At 46.8% G+C, this 24,168-nt stretch overlaps 1 protein-coding gene across 1 annotated transcript in view; it reads right to left on the bottom strand.

Moving 5' to 3' along the window:
• ATP7B (ATPase copper transporting beta) overlaps positions 1–12,467 on the bottom strand; it is a 49,522-nt gene extending 37,055 nt beyond the window's left edge. The window contains 1 exon segment of the mRNA XM_021065286.1: positions 10,743–12,467. Coding sequence (XP_020920945.1) covers positions 10,743–10,988 — 246 coding nt within the window. The 5' untranslated portion in view covers positions 10,989–12,467.

Below are 24,168 nucleotides of genomic sequence, written 5' to 3'. Positions count from 1 at the left end.
GGGGTGGCCTGAATGGGGCTGGAGGTTCCACTTCCAAGAGATGGTTCATTCATCACAGGGCTGGCAAGATGGAACTGGCTGCCATTGGCAGGGACCTGGGTTCTCTTCCATGTCACTTCTCCACATGGCTAGGCTGGGTACCTCACGGTTGGGGGTTTCTGGGTTCTGAGAGGGAGTGTCACAATAGTGAGCATTCCCACAGAACAAGTCCCAGGGTGCAAGCACTTACCAAGCCTCTGCTTGCATCACACTTGCTAATCCACCATTGGCCGAAGCCAGTCACATGGCCAAGTTCAGCCAACATGGGAGAAAACTGGAGATCCCATTGTAGGTCAATGAGCTAAGCACTCGACGATCATCCATGAGGACACAGGTTCGATTCCTGGCCTCACTCAGTGGGTCGAGGATTTGGCATTGCCGTGAGCTGTGGTGTATGTAGGTCATAGACACGTCTCAGATCCTGCGTTGCTGTGGCTCAGATCCGGCAGCTGCAGCTCTGATTCGACCTCTAGCCTGGGAACTTTCATATGCCTCAGGTGCAGCCCTAAAAAGAATATATATAAATATATAAGAATTACGCAAGGCTTACACACGAGGAGGTGTAATTCATTGGCAGAGTCACCAAATAAGTCCATCAGGGCATGCTGGCATGACTTGTGAGAGAAAAAGAATATTATAAACATAGATGTTTATGTATGGATGGCGTGATCTCTGGAAGAATACGTAAGAAACCGGTATAGAGTTTGCAGACTGGGCAGCTGAAGGGGCCAGCCGGCTGGGGTGGAGGAGTGGAAGGAAGTGTTACTTTTCACAGTACAACATACCATACAATGTACCTGCGTTACCAAATTCTAAAAAGTAATTAACTTAAAAGTCAAAATAACGTGAGCGCAAAGGAGATCCACAGCAGTGACTTGATTGTAACTGACATGAACAAATACTTCTTTAACTGCAAGAGATGACGGAAAAACTAAGAAGACATACTAAGGATATTCACTTTAATACAGTATCTTGGTAAAGCAGAAATTACCTCCTTATAATAAGACATAACTCTTCATCACTTGGTCTGCTGGAAAAATAAATCCCTAACAATTCACTATCCAACTTATTTTTCTTGGTCCGACGTGTAGCTACAACGCACCAAACCCAAGCCACAATGCTGGCTCTTAATCCCTGGGTTATGGATTCTATGTTCCTGCCAAAAGAGTGTGCACAAGTGCTGGATGCTATTTGTTGATAGCAAACAATACTCAGAGGCTGTCCTCCTTTTAGACAGGCAGGCTTCTAAGGACAAGCAGTTATAGGAGACAAAGCTTTGCAAATTACAGAATTTTATGAAACACCAGCACACCTGCTGGTTTAGGAGCAACCTCCTAACAGCTGTTGGGTGTTTGGATCGTTTTAAGCATATGTACATAGTGTGTGAGCTTTTCATTCCGTTCTTTTGGGGGGGAAACTCTCCTACTGAGTTCAAACAAACACGTTTAGGTTCAAGGGCTCATCAGAAGCACTTGAGGGGTGGGCCAAGGGTGCAGAGCGTGGTCCAACAGGATGGAATTCCCGGTGTTGTCTAAGTCCCACGAAATGGCACACTCCTCGAGGACAAACATCTGGGGCTTCTTCTGCAGGCCCAACACCAGGTTGCTAGCTTTTGTTACTGTTATTTTTTTTGGTCTCAGTGTGCAGTGGCTTGATGTGGGATCTCAGTTCCCAGACCAGGGATTGAACCTGGAGTTGCAGTGGTGAAAGTGCCAAGTCCTAACCATGACACCACCAGGGAACTCTTAGGTGCTGGCTTTTGAATTTGTAATTAACTATTAGTATGGTTGGCACAGGAAGAGAAGGGCCTGGAAACAGGGTCATTCAACAAAGAGGAATCCAAAAATGAATTTCAATTCTCTGCTACCTCTCTAGGCGCCCAGGTCACATGGAATTTGCTGAGAGTGCCAGGGCTTTTGAAAGAAAAGACAGGCAAAGGAATATAAATTATTGATACACTACGATGGAGACAAGAAAGGAAAATAAGCTCTTTAGATAGGCCGGTTTGGAATGAAGAAACTGGAAACGGGGTGGCAAGTTTTATTCAACGTTGTCAAAGCCAGACTGAAATTGCAAAGCCCAGAAATGACATGCGTCAGAAGAAATGGCTGTGATCACAAATCAAAGAGCAACATCTGCATGTGCACAACAGAAGGACCACGAGCCACTTTTGAGAGCCTGGATCCCCATCAGCCTTAAATAGGATACCACTCACCCACTTATCCTGAGCCTTCTTTCACGTTGAAGGATATGGAACACCCTCAACTTATGAGGCAAAAACATTAAACATGCTGGCACCCTTCCTGGTATACACCCTCCACCCCATACACCCGAACTTTCCTGGAATTCGAAACACAAAAAGGACCTGATTTTTTCACATGTATACGGACCCAAAAATAGTAAATATTTAATGATTGCTGGTGTTACTACATGAGGATGGCATTTTATATCCCTAATGCTCAAGATAATTCTGTAAGTGGATATTCTTATCACCATTTTACTGCTGAAAGAGACTCAAAGGTTTATCCAAGGTCGTTTAAGTGACCTGGCTGGGATTTAAATCCAGCTCGAAGTCCAGCAGGCTTTCATTTTTTTAAAAAAGAAATTTGAAGACTACTCTTTTTTGGCTGTGCCCACAGCATGTGGAAGTTTCCAGGCAAGGGTTCGAACCCAAGCTGAAGTTTCAACCTGGGCCACAGCTGCAGCCACACTGGACCCTTAACTCACTGTGCCACATGGGAACTTGCTTGCTTGCTGGGTTTTTTGTTTTGTTTTGTTTTGGTATTGAGCCATGTTAATTACAGGAAGAGAGACTATAGCGCAGAAAAGCAAAATGAAAAACAACAACAACAGAAAAACAGCCCACCCTACTGTAGGGGAGAATTTTCCACCCTAAAACACAGCTCTTGGCATACGGTTTTAAGCTAGTTATTTTCTGGTAAACAGCAGACACTGAAAGGGCTCTGCAAACCAAGTAAGAGCTGCCTTTCTGTAAGGAACACTTAGATTTGTAGGGTATCTCCTCTCTGTCCGTGGAAGAGGAGGATAACCAACCAACTTTCTAGAAACTCTACTTATCGAGGGAGAAGGAACGGAGTTTCCATTGTGGCTCAGCAGGTTAAGAACCTGACTAGTATCCAAGAGGATGCGGGTTCAATCCCTGGCCTCGCTCAGTGGGTTAAGGATCTGGTGTTGCCATGATCTGTAGTACAGGTCACAGGTATGGCTCAGATCCGTGTGGCTGCGGCTGTGGCTGTGGTGTAGGCTGGCAGCCACAGCTCTGATTCAACCCCTAGCCTGGGAACTTCTATATGCCGCAGGTGTAGACCTGAAAAGAAAAAAAAAAAAAAAAATCAATGGAGAAGAAAAACTTAAATGTGTGTACTTTTTTTTTTGGCTTTTTAGGGCCACACCTGCAGCATATGGAAGTTCCCAGGCTAGGGGTCGAATCGGAGCTGTAGCCACAAGCCTATGCCAGAGTCATAGCAATGCCAGATCCGAGCCGAGTCTGTGACCTACACCACAGTTCACAGCAGCACCGGATCCTTAACCCACTGAGCGAGGCCAGGGATCGAACCTGTGTCCTCATGGATGCTGGTAAGATTCATTTCCGCTGAGCCACAAGGGAACTCCTATATTTTCCAATTTTTAAAACTTAAATGAAAAAAAACCAAAAAAGTACTACTTTTATACCAGAAAACAAATGTGGTTTTTGTTTTTTTTTTCAGTTTCTCTAAGGCAGGGAAGATGTTTGGTTAAACCATACTAATATAAGTAACAGTAATGTATATTATCACTGTGATAAAGAGGACAGCAATGATGAACAGAGGACTTTTGCGGGGGGTGGCTATGTCCACAGCATGTGGAGGTTCCTGGGCCAGGGATCAAACTTGTGCCTCAGCAGTAACCCAAGCTACTGCAGTGACAACGCCAGACTCCTAACCTGCCACACCACAAGGGAACTCCAGGATAACCTATTTCTACAGGGCTTTACCATCTAAAGAACACTTTCACATCTACTTGAGTATATCTGCCCTTCCTATTTGCTGTGAATCTCTTGAAGGGATGTGTCAGTATGACAGTCTTGGGTATGAGCTTCCGGTTCGTCTGAGCAAATGCAAACCTCAGTTTTCTTAGATATAAAAGGAGGTAACAATAAGGCCCACTGGAGGGAGGCCTGAAAGCTAAGAGGACTCAAAAGACTAATGTCGGTGTTCCCTTCATGGCTCTGCGGTAATGAACCCGACTAGTATCCATGAGGATGTAGGTTCGATTCCTGACCCTGCTCAGTGGGTTAAGGATCCGGCGCTGCCGTGAGCTGTGATGTAGGTTGCAGATGTGGCTTGGCTCGGAGCTGGTGATGCTATGGCTGTGGCGTGGGCCTGCAGCTATAGCTCCAATACAACCTCTAGCCTGGGAATTTCCACATGCCGTGGGTGCGGCCCTAAGACAAAAAAAAAAAAAAAAGCTAACGTCATAAACGTTTGAAAATGAACTACTATGAAGATAAACACAGCCTCATTTGATCTTTAAAAGCAGCCCAGGAAGTAGGAAGGGAACTTACGATTTTCCACCGTTTTACTGATAAGAACTAATCGTTAAGACTCATGTACACATTCCACCGACTGAAGTCCACCCCCTTCACACTGTCCTCTAACATTGTTTCAAGGTCCAGAAAGAGCTTCCAATGAGAATCATTTACATTTTATCTACTGAAACCACAAACGAATACTGAGGGAAGAGTTCAGTCCCTGAAGAGGGTGGACAGTGTGCCTGGGCTGTGTGCTAAACCTGACCTCTGACCCCTGGCCCCAGGGCCACCCCCAGCTCTGGTGCTGACTCTGCTTTCTGGTAAATTCCATACAAGTGACCATTTTACTGCAGGTTTCTTAATCACAGTGAGGAAAAATATTGACCCTTACTGAGAAACTGGATGCACTATATCCATTATTTAAGCAGGAGAAAAAAGGGAATAAAATGAACAAAACTCAATACATAGAGACAACATAGGTTGTGTTCTACGTACAATAAAATCAAATTCAGAAATTCACAAACTCTAAGACCTCTCCAAGAAGCACTTCCCAATGGCACCTCAGAAACCCCATCACAATCTCACGCCACACAGCTTCACTACCCACCATTCCAGAGAATTTCACGGCTTTTAACTTACGTCTATTTTAACAATTATTCCCTGGGCCTATATATTACTGGCATCCTTTTCTGCTTCAGAATCTTCTGATAACACTATATTTCAAGCCTCTCCTAAACAAACACATTTTAAATAGCAGGCCTGTCACTATTAAGCAACTCTCATTATCTGGAATCTTTTTTTAACATTTGAATTTAGCAGACTAAGTGAGAATCCTAAGTCATAATTCCCTATGTCATTTCCCAGAATGATGATAAGCTGGTGATATAAAAGGCCTAAAATATTATGACTGGTCAAAAGAAATGCAACATCAGCAATGTTAATTCAGAAATTTATATTATGTGACGAAAGTCAAAGAACTTGGGATTGTGCTTATTATTATTATTATTATTGGTAAATTGCTTATGGTCATCATATTTGATGAAATAATGCAGTTAGTATTTTATCACACAAGCATATAATATAATGGCTAAAGAATGTAGTAGTTTCTGCTTGGAATTAGAGGTATGACCCACTATACAGAAAACAAACAGTACTCTGAAAGACTTAGGTATAAACCTAATGTTTATGATTTAAGCTACTCTATAAAGGCATGAAAGGAATTTGCTACTTAAATTAATCCTCAGAAAAAGCAATGAAAGTGGTTGATAAACCTTTTCAAAAGTAATACTCATAATAGACATCAACTGACACGTGATCAGGGAGCCAAGAACACTTAACAGAGAAAAGACAGTCTCTTCAACAGATGGTGGTAGAAACCATTCCCCACATGTAAAAGAATAAAACTGGACCACTATCTTATACCACGCACAAAAATTTACTCTAACGAATTGAAGACTTCAATGTAAGACCAGAAACCATAAAACTCCTAGACTAAAGGATAGGGACAAAAGTTCCTTGACATGGGTCTTGGCAATGATTTTTTTGGATATGAAATGGAAAGCATAAACAAAATAAAAGCTAAACTGTGAACTACCTAAAACTAAAAAAGCTTCTGCACAGCAAAAGAAGCAATCCACAAAATTAAAAGACATCTATGGAATGGAAGAAAGTACTTGCAATCCATCTCTGATAAGGGGTTAATATTCAAAATACATAAAGAATTCATACAACCAAAGGGAAAAAAATAATCCAATAAAAAATGGGAAGAGGAGGAATTCCCATCGTGGCGCAGAGGAAACAATCCACTAGGAACCATGAGGTTGCGGGTTCGATTCCTGGCCCTGCTCAGTGGATTAAGGATCTGACATCGCAGGTGCGGCTCAGATCTGGCATTGCTGTGGCTCTGCTGTGGGTTAGGGTTAGGGTAAGCCAGCAGCAGCTCCGATTAGACCCCTAGCCTGGGAACCTCCATATGCTGCGGGTGTGGCCCTAAAAAAAGACAAAAGACAAAAAAGACAAAAAAAAAAAAAATTGTCTTAAAAAAAAAAAGTGGGAAGAGGAAGTGAACGAACATTTTCCCAAAAACATACTAATAACCAACAGATACAGTAAAGGTGTTAAGCCTTATCGATCATCAGAGAAATGCAAATCAAAATCACTATGGGATCTCACCTCACGCCATGGTTGCGGCCAAAAATAAAAATAAAAAATAGTCCTCAAAAACCACTGATAGATAAATAATTTTACCCAACTTTTTGAGAGCAGTTAAGCACTATCTGTCAAAATATTAAATGTCCACTGCCTCTGTCCCAGGAATTCTACTTCTGAGAATTTCAACAAACAGATATACCATGACATGAGAATGTCCACTTCAACACCCGGGAGTTAAAATATGGAAACCATCTAAATATGCTTCTGTAGAGAACAGGCTACATAAAGTAGCCATCCAAGAGAATTTTATGCAGTGGTTTAAAAAAAAAAAGGTGAATTTACATGTCCTGATATGTTAAGACATCCACGATAAATTAAAGGGGGGGGGAGAACACTACCTCTTTTTCTAAAGAGGAAGAAATCCATACTTCTGTACTTTGTTATTGATGTTTATATCCAGCTGATACTAATTTTAGGGGAAAATAAATAGGAGGAGAAGGTCTCCATTAGTGAATAATACTGCATGCTGCTGACCATGACGGTTCCGCGACAATTTGCTCGTGACTTTTTAAGTGACTAGATTGCCCAATGCATCCAGTTTTATCCTTTATTGAGCAGGGATAGGTCTGTGCCAGCTGGGTTGTCTTGATTTCACCCAGGCAAAAATAACACCCAGCCTGACCACCCCTCACCCAGCACAGAATTCCGGGTGTTGCTTTCTTGAAATGTTAAGCCCACAGCCTCACACTCTCAAACAGCCGTCCATCCGTCAGTGCGTCCAACATGGCTGCATCCTGCACGGAAATCCACTTCCGGTTCCGCCTGTCCTCGCGCGCTCCACGGCGCCCTCCCCCAGACCCATGCGCTGCCTCCCCCCGCCCCCCCAGTGGAAGATGAAGACACTCAACACAGAGGCCCACCGTGGCTGCAGCTGTCAGGAGGGCCCCAGGGAAGGAAGCCTGGGCAGGGGTTTTGGGAGGAAGGGCAAGTTCCCTGCACCCTCCAACTGGAACAAGAGCCAGGGCCTCGACTTCCCGCAACTCTCCAAAGGGGATTCTGAGACAAAGGAGCCTGTTCCTTTCCAGACGATTGTCCTGGGCTCCAGACGTAACAAGAGACCCAGGGAAGCCTACAGGATGCGGGGGGCAGAACACCCAGGCCCCTGCCCCCGCCTTCTCCTCTGCCCTGAGAGAGCTCTGGGGGGGGGGGGTAACTGCCCAGGAGCCGCACCAGGCTCAGCCCAGCCACGGAGCTGCTGCCGCCAGGGCAAAGGAGAGGCTCACCCACAGCAGAGAGAGATGCCTGCTCCAGACTGCGTCTTGACCAGTTCAGCCTTAAAAAAAAAAAAAAAAAAATTTCCCCCTGTCCAAAACATAGAAAAAACGTCTTGCTCAATGTCATGTCTTCAGCCTAAATCGTACAGAACTGTACGCTACACTGTAGGAGCAATGTCAAATACAAGTGCACAACTCCACAACCATAGACACAATTTTGGAATGTTTCTTCAGAGCCCTTACCTGCATCTTTTGTGACTCATGCACCACCTGCAAGCTAACTTTTACTCACTATATATTATGTTAGCGCTCTCCAATACGCGACTATTTTCAAACCCTGTCTCAGCCAGCATGTTAAACGCTTCCCTGTGCCAACAGAAAAGCAAAGGGCTTTGTCCTCAGACCCGGGATCAAATCCTTCAGGCAGATTACCTACCTCTTGATCGCAGTTTGCTGTCTCTTAAAGGAGGAAGTTGATTAAATGAGGTGACATGAGCAAGTCCCTTCCATATGCCAAGTACAAAATAAGTTAGCTCTCAAGTAGCTCCAGAGTTTAATTTATAATAGACTTTGAGTCAACACACTGTTAACAGTAAACAGGTCCTCAATTGTAACTGGCTTTCAGTTTGGTTCTTATCATCATAAACCAGCCACTACACGTTTCCCCCATTTGGGGAAAATTAATCTAAATTATATTATGTATGTACGTGTTTATATGCATAAATATATATCTCCACAAAATAGTAAGTAAAAAACACCAAATCAACGTACTTATACACAAACTCACATATACATACACACATTCACGCGTGCAGTAGGAAAACGGCTGAAGCAATGGCTGCTTTCATTTTCTTTATATTTTCCTACATTCCTCTCGCCTCATGTTAAATGTGTTTTGTACAATGAGCAGGTGTTAGTTTTACAATCAGATATTCAGAAAAAAATAGTTGCAAACGTGCTCAGAGAGATTAACTGCTGACATGTTCTACCAGACATTCAGAGAGCACCATACATCTCCGAGGTGGGAATCTTCTGAACATCATTTTGGCAGGGAAGATACGATTGTGGCCTATACAGTACTTCGCAGATGCTTTTACACCTCTGAGAGGCAGGACTTCTCATTCCACTTTTCAACGAGGAATCTGAAACTGGAGGCATTTAAGACCCACCTGCCACAACTCACAGCCCACCAAGGGCAAGGTGCACCTATGCGCCTGCATCTCTCGCCCAGTCTCTACCCTGGCCTCCAGCCTGGCCTCTACCCTGAGCCTCTATCCCAGCCTCCAGCCTGACCCTACTTCCCAAAAAGCTCTCTGGCCAGGTTCGAGTTGCTTTCCTGGTCACATGAGGTTAAAACTGGCCATTAAAAATCATTAAAGTGAGTTCCCGTTGTGGCACATCGGAAATGAATCCTACTAGTAACTGTGAGGTTACGGGTTCAATCCCTGGCCTCACTCAGTGGGTTAAAGATCCAGCATTGCCGTGAGCTGTGGTGTAGGCCAGCAGCTGCAGCTCCGATTCGACCTCTAGCTTGGAACCTCCATATGCTGCAAGTGTGGCCCTAAAAAAAAAGCAAACAAATAAATAAAATAAAAATCATTAGAATATCTCAGACATAGGCTGGATTTTGTCAAGTAGTACTTGGAACATTTTAAAGACATGCTCTCGGAGTTCCCATCGTGGCTCAGTGGTTAATGAATCCGACAGAACCACGAGGTTGCGGGTTCGATCCCTGCCCTCGCTCAGTGGGTTAAGGATCTGGCGTTGCCGTGAGCTGTGGTGTAGGTCGCAGATGCGGCTCGGATCCTGAGTTGCTGTGGCTGTGGCATAGGCTGGCGGCTACAGCTCTGATTGGACCCCTAGCCTGGGAACCTCCATATGCCGCAGAAGCGGCCCAAGAAATGGCAAAAAAAGACAAAAAATAAAGACATGCTCTCAAGCATTTTTACAAAAAAACTTAATATTTTTTGCTATCTTAAGACAGTCAACTAGAAACATAAAAGTTGACCGCACTGGACAGATGGACATTCATAAATCTCCTTCAACATTCATAAATCTCTTGCACAGTACATTTCAAACATCTCTAGACTTCCTTTAGTTTTAAAGACTTTTTAAACAATTAACACCAGAGGAAACAAAAACAACTCTTTTTAAAAAGATTTTTTGCTTTTTAGGGCCACACCTGCAGCATATGGAAGTTCCCAGGCTAGCGGAGTGAAAAAATAACTCTTAAAGGAGCAAAGGACTTAAGAAAGCTTTCCTTTATACCTAATTTTTTTTTTTCCATCTACCCAGGTCAATGAAAGGTCCCCACCCGGAAATGCTACTGAAGCACGATTTTCACAAAATGTTAGTTACACTGCCCTGCTTTTGAACATGACCTGACGTTTGGGTTAACAAACCTTTCACTTGCTTAAGAAGAGCAGTTTCATTAGGCAGCAGCAGTTTCAAATGTTTATTTAGCTGAAATGTGAAGATTAACAAAATAAGGTACACATGTTAAAAAATAAAAACGGGAGAGATCTATTTTTTCTGGTTTGCGTTTTGGGAAACTTTTGCCCCACAGTGGCTTACAGAATATTCTGAAATTAAGAAGCAACAAAACTCAAGATTACCACACCAGGGACTCACTCTCTGGAAGACTCATCCAGACTCCTGGCTCACCCCCTACCCCAGAGCAGCCCCCCTCTCCTGGAGGATAAAAAAAAGCTTTCACGGCTTTTCAGCCCTTATGCAATGACTCTCACCTGATTGGAACCAATTTCCTGTGTTCTGTTCAAAACCTTCTGTGGAAATTCTGCCTCTGATGAGAGAGGGTCTTCCCCCTCTGAAATCACTGGCCTGGTGGAGCTCTTGGCCCCAGGACTCCTCCTGAAGGACCACTGCTTGTGGACAGACAGAAGGATCACCTGTGGGTCATCCAGAGTGGCCAGGCAGGATGACTCGGAGCTCCCGGGCATCTGGTCCCCAGCTCTCTCCATGGCAGCGTCCATGGTCACACTCTCACCCCCCAAGACAGCGGTTCACCTTCTCCAGGCTATCTGGTCACATCAGATGAAAACACTTGAAAAGCGTCCTCCTGACTAGCAGCGGGGGCAGGGTGGGGAGGCACCTGCTGAGTCAGGCACTCTCCCCTCTGCCCCTGAGCCAGCCCCGGAGAGGCTATCAGCCAAGCCTCCAGGAACCTGGGCAGGCTGCACACCGCTCTAGATATATTTGCTCTTGTTTACCTACACCTATCGAACCAATTGGCATCCTCTTACTCATCACATTGCATTCAGCACTGGGAGTCTTTGCACACGGCCCCGCTCTCTCGCGTGCCCAGCACGGCTAGGACGCCTGGCCCGCGGGCAGGGGGCCAGCAAAGAATCACCTCCCCATGCTGAGCAGTTTCCTTTTGGCCCTCTGCACTCCCAGGAACCCAGCCTGGAGGCAGGGGGGAAATGTCACTTCCTTTTATTACCAAACTTCCACCGCTTTCTTGGAATAACTTCAGCTGCCTCTTCCATAGCTCCAGCGCTGGCAGGGTGCAGATCACCAAGGGAGAAAAGTATTTTCTAGGCAACATGACTTGCATTTTCAAGAAGGGGTAAGAAAGTTCCATGTTTCCTGCAGCTTTGTTCTCCCCTGAACCAATGGCTTGACTTCTGTGAAAGCTGACTGCAGAAACTCACTGGGTAAGGAGACTCGTCCGTATTTTATATGTGGCAGAACAGCCAGGAATTAAGACAATTCAGGCGTCTCAGGCTACCTTTCTGCTCCACCGGAGGATTAAGGGGAGATACACGGCTGTGGGGTAATCCAGGCAGCAGCACTACCTCCCCTCCCACCCCACCCCCACCCCCACCGGACGGAGCGGAAACGAGCGACCTCATCCCCATGGGAGGAACAGTTCTGCCTGCAGGACCTGGCAGGACCTCCTGCTGCAAGTACCTCCGGAGTGTCCACACTGAGGACAGAATTGAGTTGAATGGAAAAACAACTGTTCCGTGTCCTAGCTTATCCCGTAGGGGAATGTGCCTTGAACTAGGGGGGCACCTTCCCAGGGCTGACCACCCAAGGAGGGCATTTAGAACATATGCCCTTCGGCTCAAGGTCACTGAGGACTCTGCCTCTTTATGGGTTTCCTGCGATCACTTTTCCTCCGCAGTTAAAAGTGCGCTCAGGGCAGCCAACCCCCCAACGTGCCTAGGGTGGCTTTTTCTATGCGCTTGAAAAAGAATCCACCTCCATTTCCAAGAAATGCCATTCGAATCAGTGACTCAAAAAGGAAAGGCATGTTTGATGCCAAGGGCCTCGGGCCCCAAACCCCTGCAGGGTCAGGAGCCATCCTAGAGGTCGCTGACGTATCTGTGGTTGTTCAAACCTCGCCTCCTGGGCAGGGCCTTCGCGTTTCCCAGTAGAATCTACCAGGATTTGTATACACCTGCTGATCACCTCACATTTCCTTTACTGGGCTTTATAAGTGGGTTTCTATCTCTTTGAGCACCAGATTTAAAAAAAAAAAAAAAAAAAAATTTTTTTTTTTTTTACGGTTTTAGGTGGAAATCCTTCCCAAAGGTCATTTATCAAATATGAGCTGCTATTCACATTTTAACTTTTTCCGGGTGAAATGGGTCCATTATCTGCTTCTGTGCTATAGCTCTGCAGGGTTAATAAGGAAGGTATGTTGGCCTCATTTGTCCCTTGAAACATCTGTCCTGTTAGCACCAGAAATCATGGAAAATTTGAATATTTTTTTGTGTGTGTGTCTTTTTAGGGCCACACCCACGGCATATGGAGGTTCCCAGGCTAGGGGTAGAATTGGAGCTGTAGCTGCTGGCCTCCACCACAGTCACAGCAACACCAGATCCTTAACCCACTGAGCAAGGCTAGGGATCGAACCTGCGTCCTCACAGATACCAGTCAGATTTATTTCCACTGAGCCATGACGGGAACTCAGAAAATTTGAATACTTTATTGTAAAATACTTTTACCTGTCCTAAATGGTCACTCAGGGCCAGAACACAGCCAGAAAAAGGAAGCCAGGCCAGGTTGTAAAGGGTATGAAATTTAGACTTTGTCCTGTGGATGGTGGAGAACCACCAGCTTTAGGCAGAGGACTGACATGATTATATTGTGGTTTAGCAATAGTTTGGGCAGGAACCAGGACTCAGAGGAGCGGGGTTACAGGGAGCAGAGAAAGTAAATAGCAGAGTGGGATTAAACAAATGAGGAGGCCCTCGGGGCTCAGCCATCAAGAGAGCTGGGGGACGGGGAGGGAGGACGGGTAGGCTGCCCATGCCATTTTTCCAGGTTGGCGGAGCTGGGGAGGACTGGGTGGGGGGCAGTTTTGTGGGTGGAAACGGTGAATTTGTCCTTGTTCCCGTGGAACCTAAGAGACCTGAGAAACAGGACCTGAGCTGAGCCTCCCTCCCAGACTAGAGAATCTGGTCCAAACTCCTCTTCCTGGCACCTTCCCCTTTGCTCACACCTGACCCCTAGGTTTCCGCCCCCTCCCCATCTAATCCTCCTTATCCTTTAAGTCCTGCCCCTCAGGGGCGTGGCCTCCACGCAGCCTGGCCTGGAGGGGGCGGGGGTCTCTCCCTTCTCCCAATTCCAGCATCGCGAAAGCCCACACCACTAAGCCAGCAGGTACAGAGCCTTTGCTGTGTGGGGAGAACCAGTCTTCTCCCTCCATGGAGGCTGCACTCAGCTTAGGCCCGCTTGGTCCTGAGGCCAAGCATGTGCTCAGCACCAGGAAGCATGTAAGCTCCTGCAAGACAAGGTTCTTAGTCTTATCTGCCCACAGACGTAACAAGGCAATGAACAAATATCTGATGTTAAATAAATACTCACTGAGCTGGACTACAGAAAGATTGGAATGTGCTTCACATCTGGAATTCCATGGTGTCTTTTGTGCCCTTATCTCGATGTGAGGACAAACTCCATGAGTGTCTCACATGCTCCTTCTGGAATTGCAGGTCTTCAAGTGTCTCCGGGCCCTAAATTATTTTGCCTCCCACCTGTACAAATTTTATCAGCTATTTTCCAAAATAAAATGCATCTGGTTTATCTCCTACCCACCTTCCCCAGTTTCTGTGAATCTTTTCTGTATGAAGACAAAAATCCCTTTGCTGTCCTGAACGATCCTGTTAGAACCTGAGAAGCCTGGGCCCAGAGGCAGATGGGCAGCTCATGTTTCCACCAACCTCTGGGACAAAGGACCCTGCCTGGAGAACAGACATCTGGGGCTCACCAAGATCACCTGCTCAGCCCCGGGGGAGGCTCACGCTGGGCGGGGCTGCTAAGCAAAAATCCTGGGCCAGTCCTCCCAGGACAGACAGAGGAGCCTGGATCCCGTGACAGGACAGCAGGACAGAACCTGACACTAAGCCGCATGCTGGGAAGCAGGGGCCTGGAAGGTTCCCATACACCACGGGGGCAGAGGGGAGATAAATAAAAACTCAGCACCTGAGACCCAAACAGTGCCTCGTGCAACAGGGGACACAAGACATAGTTATTGCCCTCAGGAGTTTATCAGCAAGTTAGGAGAGAAGAACAGTAGAAAGAAATGATTCAAACAGCAGGTGCTGGGGGTAAAGGAGAGGGTTAGAGCGGGGGTGAAGGGGAGGGCGAGGGAGGGGACGGGGGGGAAGGGAAGGGGTGCTGCTGGAGGACTTGCTGGGGAAGGACCGCTGGGCTGGGGGGTCTGTACCTCACGCACCCGTGCCCCCGCTGTGATTTTTATACCAGTTTATGAACAGGAGGCAAACCCAAACCAAAACACCACCTAGGCCTGCTCGCCGGAGGGAGTGCTCGTCCATGAAACTGTGCGTGGCTGAACAGCCTTGAGTGGAGAAACCTAGAGCCGGTCTGCAGTATAAAGAGGCTGGACGGGGCCAAAAAGAGAAACACCAGCATCCCATTAAAGAGCCGATGCTTTGACGCCACAGTAAAGCACGCAGGCCTTCGACTTCCTCGGCTGCCCTCCTATCCGGTGCCAGCACTGCCTACCTCTGAGCTCCCACAGACTCCAGCTCTGTCTCCTTGAGGCTGAACCAGTTTGAGATAAAACACACCCAGCTGGCTGGCCACGCTGATTCACGACCATGAACCCGGAGAGGCCCTGGTGCCACGGGCAGTCCAGCTCCATCTCCCTGGTCCTCCCACCCTTCACCCTCCAGCTGGGGATCCTGCACCCCCTCCCCGCTCCTCAGACACGAGCCCCACCCTCACCGCCCACCTCCAGGGATGAGCCCGCTCCCTGCTGCTGCAGGACCAGCAAAGCACCTGCGACCATCTCAACCACCCACCCGCCTGAATACACCTGCCCTCTCATTGCTGGGGTGAGCCGTCGCCTCCCTGTCTACAGCCCCTGGTTCTCCCCCTACCTCCTGGGAGCTCCTCGGAGTCCTTCACAAGAGCCGACGAGTCCACAAACCTCTTGCAGCTCCCGGGTCGGCCCATGCGTGATCTCCTACCCACCCGTCTCCTTGGTGACCTCATTCAGTCCAGAAGAAATCCCACCTAGAGCCAATAACCCCCACACTCCACACTTAGGGACCCAAAAGCTTAAGCAACATCTCCTGTTGGATATTTAATATTGAGAAATAAAATACTGCCAGCGGCCGTATCAGTTAAGCAAAGGATGTCACAGGCATCAGTGACTGCAGCGACCTCCTCGGGTGAGCCCTGAGGGAGCGCAGGATGTGAAAACACCAGAGGGCAGCCCCAGTGAGCTGAGCTTAGGATTTCAGTGAGCCCACACCCTTGCATCTCCCACACATAGAAGAGCACTAAATTCCTTGAGACAGCTAGTTTTCTTTTATGAACAGTAATCTTCGGTTCCAACTCCCTGCCTTGGTTGCAAAACTCCTGTGTATCCTAGCTCCCCCCTCGCCTCCTCGGACCATTCTCTCAGAATTACCCCAGACGCTGTGTCCCAGGCTTAAGTCCTTAGTTCTGTCCACCGAATAAAAACATAACTGTCAATGTTATGGTTATGCATGTATTTTTTAATTTACAATATGCCTCTCACACATTGACCTGTCTAAAACTCGAGCTCCTGCTATGATGTCTAGAAAGGAAAAAATGTCACCTGCTGTTCCAGTTCAAGGATCAAGCCCTCAGCCCTGCAGTCGCCACCGGGTCGGGGGAAGGGATTCAGGAAGGAGAACAGAAAGCATTCTGTGCTTTGAATACTGGCCCCCAAGATAGTAAGATGCTTATCCAAGGAAAAATTTCAATGACCTCAGATTCTTATATTTTCCCATACACAGAAAAGCACTAAAATCATTACCTTGAGATGTCAGCTCTTTGTGATTAGCTGTGATCTTTTTATGTTTGACCATGTGTTTTTTTCCAGCAAAAAATTTATATATATCCTGGTTCCTCCCTTACCTCTGGTTCCTCGCCTGAGCTATAGAATTCAGTAAGGTCCCCTAATAATGCTGAAATTCACTGCTCTCAGACTGTGCTTTTTTTTTTTCTTAGTTCACATGCCCCTCCCCCACTTCTCCCAGTTTTCCTTGTTTTAGTAAAGGACAACTTCCTTCCACCTGCCCAGGAAAAAAACCCTGGACTCGGCCTTGACAAGAATCACCTGCTTAATTCAAACTCGTATAAATGTTCTGCAAATCCTGTCGGTTCCATCTCCATTTACATCCAGCACCAACTTCTTCCCAGCGCCTCCCCTGCAGGGCAGCCAAGGGCCCCAGCACGTCTCACCCGGATTATTAAAATCATCTCCTGAGCGACCTCCACCTGGCTTCTGCTCTCACCTCCTAACATCTATTCTTAAAACAAAAGCCAGAGGCATCCTCTTAAAAGGGAAATCAGATGATAAGGTCCCCCTAAAAACCTCCAAGGGGTTTCCATGTACTTCGAGAAAAGCCTAAAATCCTTACATGTAAGAACTCGCAGAGTCGGCCCCTCTGCCTTCACTGGTCAGCCTCGGCTCACCCCATCCCCCGACTCCTCTGCTAAGACTATCCAGAAGCTGCCGTTCCTGGAACCCAGCAAGGCATCTCCAGCCTCAGGGCCTCCGTCCTGGTGGCTCCTGGCTTATCCCTCCCCGGACCTACCTCCTCTCCTCCCAGGTCCCTGCTCAAACAGTCTCACTTCCTATGGCCCTTCGCTATGTTGTGTTCCACGGCCGCCTGGCACAGTAACATAGATTTTACTTTGTTGACTGACCGACTCCTCAATTAGGACGAAAGTCCCACAAGTGCAGGAGCCGTCTGTTTTCTTCACTCACCGCTGTGTTCCCAGCATGAAAATAGTGCTTATATTTTAAAAGTTTCTCAAGAACTATTTGTTGAATGGATGAATGACAGAGAATACACACACACAAAAAAACCAGCTGACTTTATGTGCTTGCTGTAAAATATCCATTGCTAAACTTTCAGACAGTGTTCAGCATTCCGAAGGTGCTCCATGCCAAGCCGGCTCTCTCCTCGACTTAACTCCTTCTTTTGGCCCTCCAAGCTAACAGTCTAAGCTCAAATACGATGCTTGAAAAGAAATAACAGGAGTTCCCATCATGGTGCATCGGAAACAAATCCAACTAGGAACCATGACGTTGGGGGTTCCATCCCTGGCCTTGCTCAGTGGGTTAAGGATCTGGTGTTGCTGTGGCTGTAGTGTAGGGTGGCAGCTATAGCTCCGATTCGACCCCTAGCCTGGGAACCTCCATATGCCAAGAGTATGGCCCTAAAAAGAAAAAGAAAAAAAAAAAAAAGGTAAAAAGAAATAACAAGCCCCCAATGCAGTCACTTGCCCCCCCATTCCAGCAAATCAAAACTAAATTGTAGTTTCACCCCCTTCTGGAAATATTTAAAACAGTCAATCTGGAATTTCCTAATCAACATTAGTTAAGATAACTGATAAAGATCCCTGCTGTTCCCTTGCCCCCCGCCAAGAGGTCCTAGCCCCCAAAAACCCTATTCTTTTTCTATTCTTTTTTTTTTTTTTTTGCTAATACCTTCATGCCCCATCTTCTTTCAGCCTTCCCTTTTCTACCTCTGCCTCTTGGAGTGCCCGTCCAGTGCTAGGTGGGGGGCTGCCTAATAAAGCCAATTAGATTTCAAATTTTTTTCTTTTTTTCTTTTTTGGCCACCCCAAGGCACATGGAGTTCCTGGGCCAGGGATCAGATCCGAGCCACAGTTTTGACCTAAGCCACAGCTGCAGCCATGCCAGATCCTTAACCCACTGTGCCGGACCAGGGATCGAACCTGCATCCAGGCGCTCCCAAGATGCCACCAATCCTGTTGCATCACAGCAGGAACTCCTGCTATTTTTTTTTTTTTTTTTAATACTACCAAGAGCAGGCATGACCTACATGAGCATAGAAAACTGATGCAAAGTTCTGGCCAATGAAATAGAAGGAAAAGTTGTTTGTCAGGGCTCCTAAGAAGGCTCGTTAAAAGAAAGAGTGGGTTTGTCCTTATCTCATCCCCATTTCTGCTGTGCTCGACATGAATGGAGGGCTGTGGTCCTCGCAGCCATCTTAAGGCCACCAGGTATCAGGATGCTGGAGCAGAGACAGAGGAAAGTCGGGGTTCCTGATGACCGTGGAGATGCCAAACCAACCCAGGCTGCAAACCTCCCGACTTCACCAACAGCCGTGTTGTCTGGGGTCTCTATGACACACAGCCAAAGAGAACACAAGTCTAATTATATACCTGTCAAATGCAGTGGAGAGGGGGGACTTTGGGCATTATGACAAGCTCTGCAGACCTGCTCCCCAGGAAAAGTAGTTTAAAAATTTTTTTTTTCTTTTTAGGGCTGCATCAGTGGCATATGGAAGTTCCCGGGCTAGGGGTTGAACTGGAGCTGCAGCCACCGGCCCACACCACAGCGACAGCAATGCCAGATCCAAGCCACATCTGCAACCTACACCGCAGCTCAAGGCAATGCCGGATCCTTAATCCACTGAGCAAGACCAGGGATCAAACCAGCACCCTCATGGAAACAAGTCTTAACTTGTTCAGCTACAATAGGAATTATTTTTTTAAAAAAGCCTCTGAAATTAGTTTTAGAGACCTACAGCCAATGAAGAAACATGATCCACTAAAATTTGGTAGGAACACAGACTCTGAACCAAAACCTTGCTGCCCCCCTCCCATCCCAATCCTGCAAGATGGAAACTCCACTCCAGGCTGGTACAGCCAGGAACGCAGGGCCCCTCCCTCGAGAGCTGCCTGTCAGGGCTTTCTTCTCCAGGGGCAGGACATCAGCATTTTTCCTCTCAAAACAAGGATCTTATGAACTACCCCATCAAATATGAATAGGCCCGACAGTGGAGCAATTTATGTCCAGAGCAATGCTGAAAACAACAGATTGATCAGCCAGCAATTAGCAGAGCTAAATACCTGGGTAAGGTCAGGAAACAAACAGCCAAGACAAGATACCTGTCATCATAAGGTGACTGAGCATAGCCAAGGCTGTGCCCAGGAAGCAGCATCAACAAGGGGTGTCAGCATCACGGCGGAGAGCTCCCCCTCAGATCAGGGACAAGACAAAGGTCTCATCTATACGAAATGTTCACAACAGGCAGATCTATAGGGATGAGGGGAGAGTTGTGGTTGCTCAGGCACAGGGGCCATGGGGAGACGGCGCCGACGGCAGCTAAAGGGTACAGGGTTTCTTTCCGAGGTGATGGAGATGTTCTCAGATCAGTTGTGACGATGACTGTACATATCTGTGCACTGTATATAGTGTGTGAATTATATCTCCATAAAGCTGGGGGGTTTTTGCTAATGTGGTAGAGAGGCCATCAGAGCGAGAATGAGAGAGGATATGCCTTTGGCATTCATGGAAGCCTCCACAAGAAAGCTTCCAAGAGAGCGGTGAGGCAGTTGAAGTATCAGACTGCAGCAACCTGCACACAGCCCCATATCCTTCAAGGAGAATGAATAAACTGCGCTGCACCCCCACAACGGCACACTGCCCTGCAATGAGTCTTGGAAACATGTGTAGTGAGAAAAGCTAGTCCCAGAAGACTAAACACACTATAACATCCTTTTTTTTTTCAGTGTACTGCACGTTTTATTTATACCCTCAGAAAGAGTGGGCGGCCCTGGGTAGGGACTGGCCTATAGTATCTTTTTTACAAAGCTCAGAAACAAGCAAAACTAAATAAAGTATTATTTGGGCATTCATATGCGTGTAATAAAATGTTACCCCCCACCAAAAAAAAAAAAAAAAAAACCACTGGGTTACAGTAAACACAAAATGAGGACACTGGTTACCTCTATAGTGGGTGCTTCTTCGGGTGACACAAGAGGAGGAGAGGAATCGATGGGTAGAAGCCGTGGTGTTGAGAATACTCTTTCTTGGATCAGGTTGGGGGACTTCAGGGCTTCTCCAAGGAGATAAAACTCAAAAAGCCTCTGGCTGAGATAAGAATTGCCAGACCTTTATCAGCCCGCCTGTCTCACTGTAACTGTTACAATGGTCCTAAGGACCCCCCACCCCAGCAACTTGGCCCACTCCTTCCTGCCCCCTATTTGGAAAGGTATGTAGTCCACTCCTTACCCCGCCCCTACAGGGGCAACATATGCCCCAACCAGCAAGTGAATCCAAAGACCATCCTTCTTCAGCCAATCAGCACATGTATCTGAAGACTCCATCCTTCCCCAACCAATCAGCAGGTGCACGGCAAGACCACATCTCGCACTCCTTCGTCTTTGGGCTATAAAAACAGACATGACCACGCGCCCAGAGTCGGCTCTCCCTGGTTATCAGGAAGTTGGCCCGCTGCATTAACCGTATCTCTTGCTTCAATAAACTTTGTCTTATCTACACCTTGATTTAAATCCTGAAAATTCTTTTCCCACCCAAGTGCAGAGACCACAACAAGGTGGTGGGCTCACGGGCGTTCTCTATCTTACTATGCTTCATAACTATACTGTGTATATGTATAAATGCCTATTTCTTTCGTATTCAATAAATCAATAAAACAAAGATGGGAAAACGCTAAAGTGAAGGGAGGTGTGGTAACACACAAGTGCAGACGATCCTTTCTGAAGAACTGGGGCGGGACGAGAGATAGCACAATGGCGATGAGACACAAGGCAGTGAACCTTCCGAATGAAGGCAGATGGATGACCTTATAAGCTGAAGGGGAGCGTCCGTACAGGGAGGGAGAGACTAGAGGGCAAGAGAAGAAAAGACCTGATCAGACTAGGAAGGCTGAGAGGGAAGGCGGAGCGGGGGGGGGGGGGGACCTTGGGAGAGGAGAGGATCTTGAGAGGACAGGGGGCCCCTTGAGACTAGAGATGAGCAAGTGAAAATGGACCGCGTATCTGAACAAAATGAGGAGAGAAGACACTTAGAGATAGGCAGAAAGTGAAGAAGAAAATACAGAGTGGTGTCAGTTGTTTGGAGGTGAGCGGTGAGGTCATTTGCGAAGAATAAAGGAAGGCAGAGACTGAGCAGAGAGCAGGTGGTGAGGGACTGAATCACCCAGAAGCTGAGAAAGAACAAGTCAAAAGCACTTGCAGGCACAATCAAGATTAGAATCAAGAAACTGCCAGAGCACCAACTATGTGGTTGCCTGAATTTCCATGGCAAATTCTGCCACTCTCCTGTACGAGCAGAGAAGGCAGTTTGCGGCACTGCTGCCGGGGCCACAGGATGGAGGGACAAGAGAATCCAGGGTGCAGGTGAAAGAACACTTCAGACTGTAAACTGGGTCTGTCAGGACAGAGAAAGAGAGGCCACAGATCCAATAATAATAATAGTAGTAGTAGTAATAATAATAATAATAACAGACTCACCAATGGACAACTTTTAAAACTTTTTAAAAAGTGTATCTATACTGTCAGCTCCACTGGGTTTAGAAAAAAAAGAAAAAATGAAGAAAAAGGAGACTGGAATAACCTATGCCAAAGATGTTAATACTGGTTATCTTTGAGTTTCAAGAATATATTTTACTTCTAAAATCTAAAAACTAGAAGCAGCAAAAGCAAACAATTAAGAAAGTTTACAAACACATGAACAATGGTCATCCTGTTAAAAAAGAAACAGCCAGCACAGGAGCCACAAATGGAGTCACTTGTGCTTAGCCCCACAGCAGCAAATTGTGACTTATTATCTAACCTAACTGCAACTTCAGCCTCTCCCAGGAAGTCACGATCTTCAACCAGTCAATCTGAAGTTACCTCGTCAGCACTAGTGAGATAACCTGCCAAGGGACCCCAATAGGAAGGTGACCTTACCTGAAACAATCCACTCTTTGCTAGAATAACTTCCTCGCCCAGCCTCACTCTGCCTATTTTCCTTTTTTTAGGACCTAACCTGTGGTATATGGAGGTTCCCAGGCTAGGGGTCAAACTGGAGCTGTAGTTGCTGGCCTACACCACAGCCAAAGCAATGCCAGCTCCAAGCCACGTCTGCAACCTACACCACAGTTCACGGCAGCACCAGACCCTTAACCCACTGAGCAAACCCAGGGATCAAACCTGCGTCCTCATGGATGCTAGTCAGATTCGTTAACCACTGAGTTATGACAGGAACTCCTATTTTCCATCTTGTACAGCTCCTCAGAGCTCCTTTCTTTATGATAAGATGGGAGCCTGCCCTATTTATGAATAATTAAATAAAGCTAATTAGATCTGTACTCAGCTGAATTTTGTTTTTTAAGTGGAGTGCTTTTGTGGCTCAGCGGGTTAAGGATCTGGTGTTGTCACTGCTGTGGATTAGGTCACTGTGTGGTGCAGGTTCAATTCCTGGCCCAGGAACTTACACAGGCTGCAAGTGCAGCAAGAAAAAAAAAAAGAATCTAAGAATGGCAGGAATAAAAGTAAATTTTTCCCTTTAGGTCTTTTTCAAATTTTTGTTGTGGAGGTAAATTACTTTTATTATACTTTTCTAAAGAATTTAAAATGTTTCTGATGCCCAAGGCAGAGTGACTTTTAGTTCAGGAGATACTGGGGCTTCAACAAAACTGCTATATTCTAAAACCAGATTTCACAATTACTGGTATTTCTAACATCTTATTTGCAGTGCTAGTTACAACGCAATAACAAGTCACTGTCTGCTTTCCCTTCTACTTTATCTCATCAAACTTTTATCTGCTCAGATTTTTACCTTTAACCGAGTGTTTAAAAAAAAATCACAGACATTCCATAATTTCACTTGGTGATAACATTGTGCGCATCTGAACGCGGATTCGTCCTTACTATTTATGCTACCAGTGAACAGTAATCCTGTCTTTGGGCCATCTCCATACTTGCAATGGAGAAGAGAATGTGTGCCAAGTAAAAAAGCATTTACAAATCCAGCGCTCTCACCTCCATGGTTTATGACCCAGTTACTTGTGAACCACCTCTGCTGTGTTGTTGCTGTCAGGACCACCACTGGCCTCTGACGCAGGACACTCAGGAGTGTAGACTCACAGGAGAAAGGGCAAGACAGCCAACTCCCAGTTCTCTTATAGGCTTTTCAGCCCCCCATGGTCTTGCTGGGATTGGTCACTGTCTGAGCAAGTCGCCAGCAGCTCCGCTCCCAGCTCACCTCTTCCTGGAGGAGTGCCTCCACCTCTCCAGTCTCAGGCATAAAGTCCAAACTCCTGCCCTGAAAAACAGGGCCTTCCAGAATCACTTTCCCAGCCTGGTCAAGCCTCTCACAGCCCCCCGCCCAGGGCATCTTTGCATCCCCATCCTTGGAACTTTGCTCATGCTGGTCTCTGCCAGCCACAGCCTTCCTTCCATTCTACTGTGTGAACAGCCAACACCCACTCCCCCTCCAAAACCTCTCTCCCACACCACCTCCCTGCATCCTTCCTCCATCCCTCCCAGAAGAGGCCAATCCACTGTCTCCTGCGGGTGCTCCACTGCGAGGGCACCTGTGCCCCAGCACCTACACAAGTTGGTTCCAAGAGGGCAGGGCTGCCCTGCTCATCTCCACATCCCTTGGCCTGGCCCAGCACGAGGCAAAGAGAAAGTGCTCCCTAATGTTGGTGACTGAAGGCTAACAGCCAGGTCATGGGCCTCCTCCCTTTCGGGGTCACTGCTGACCCACGGGGAGGCCTCTGAGGAGAAAACCAGGTGAAAGGATCATGCGCTAATTCATTTACTCCAGAGCAATTGCGGTGCACCTATTAGATGTGGGGAAGGGTATTTTTTAAACGATACCAAACTGGTCCTCGCTTTCAAGAAGCAGAGATTTGCAAAGAAAAGCTCTAT

This window comes from Sus scrofa, chromosome 11, assembly GCF_000003025.6.
Source record: "Sus scrofa isolate TJ Tabasco breed Duroc chromosome 11, Sscrofa11.1, whole genome shotgun sequence".
Classification (NCBI taxonomy): domain Eukaryota; kingdom Metazoa; phylum Chordata; class Mammalia; order Artiodactyla; family Suidae; genus Sus; species Sus scrofa.
This window is presented reverse-complemented; position numbering and strand designations above follow the sequence as displayed.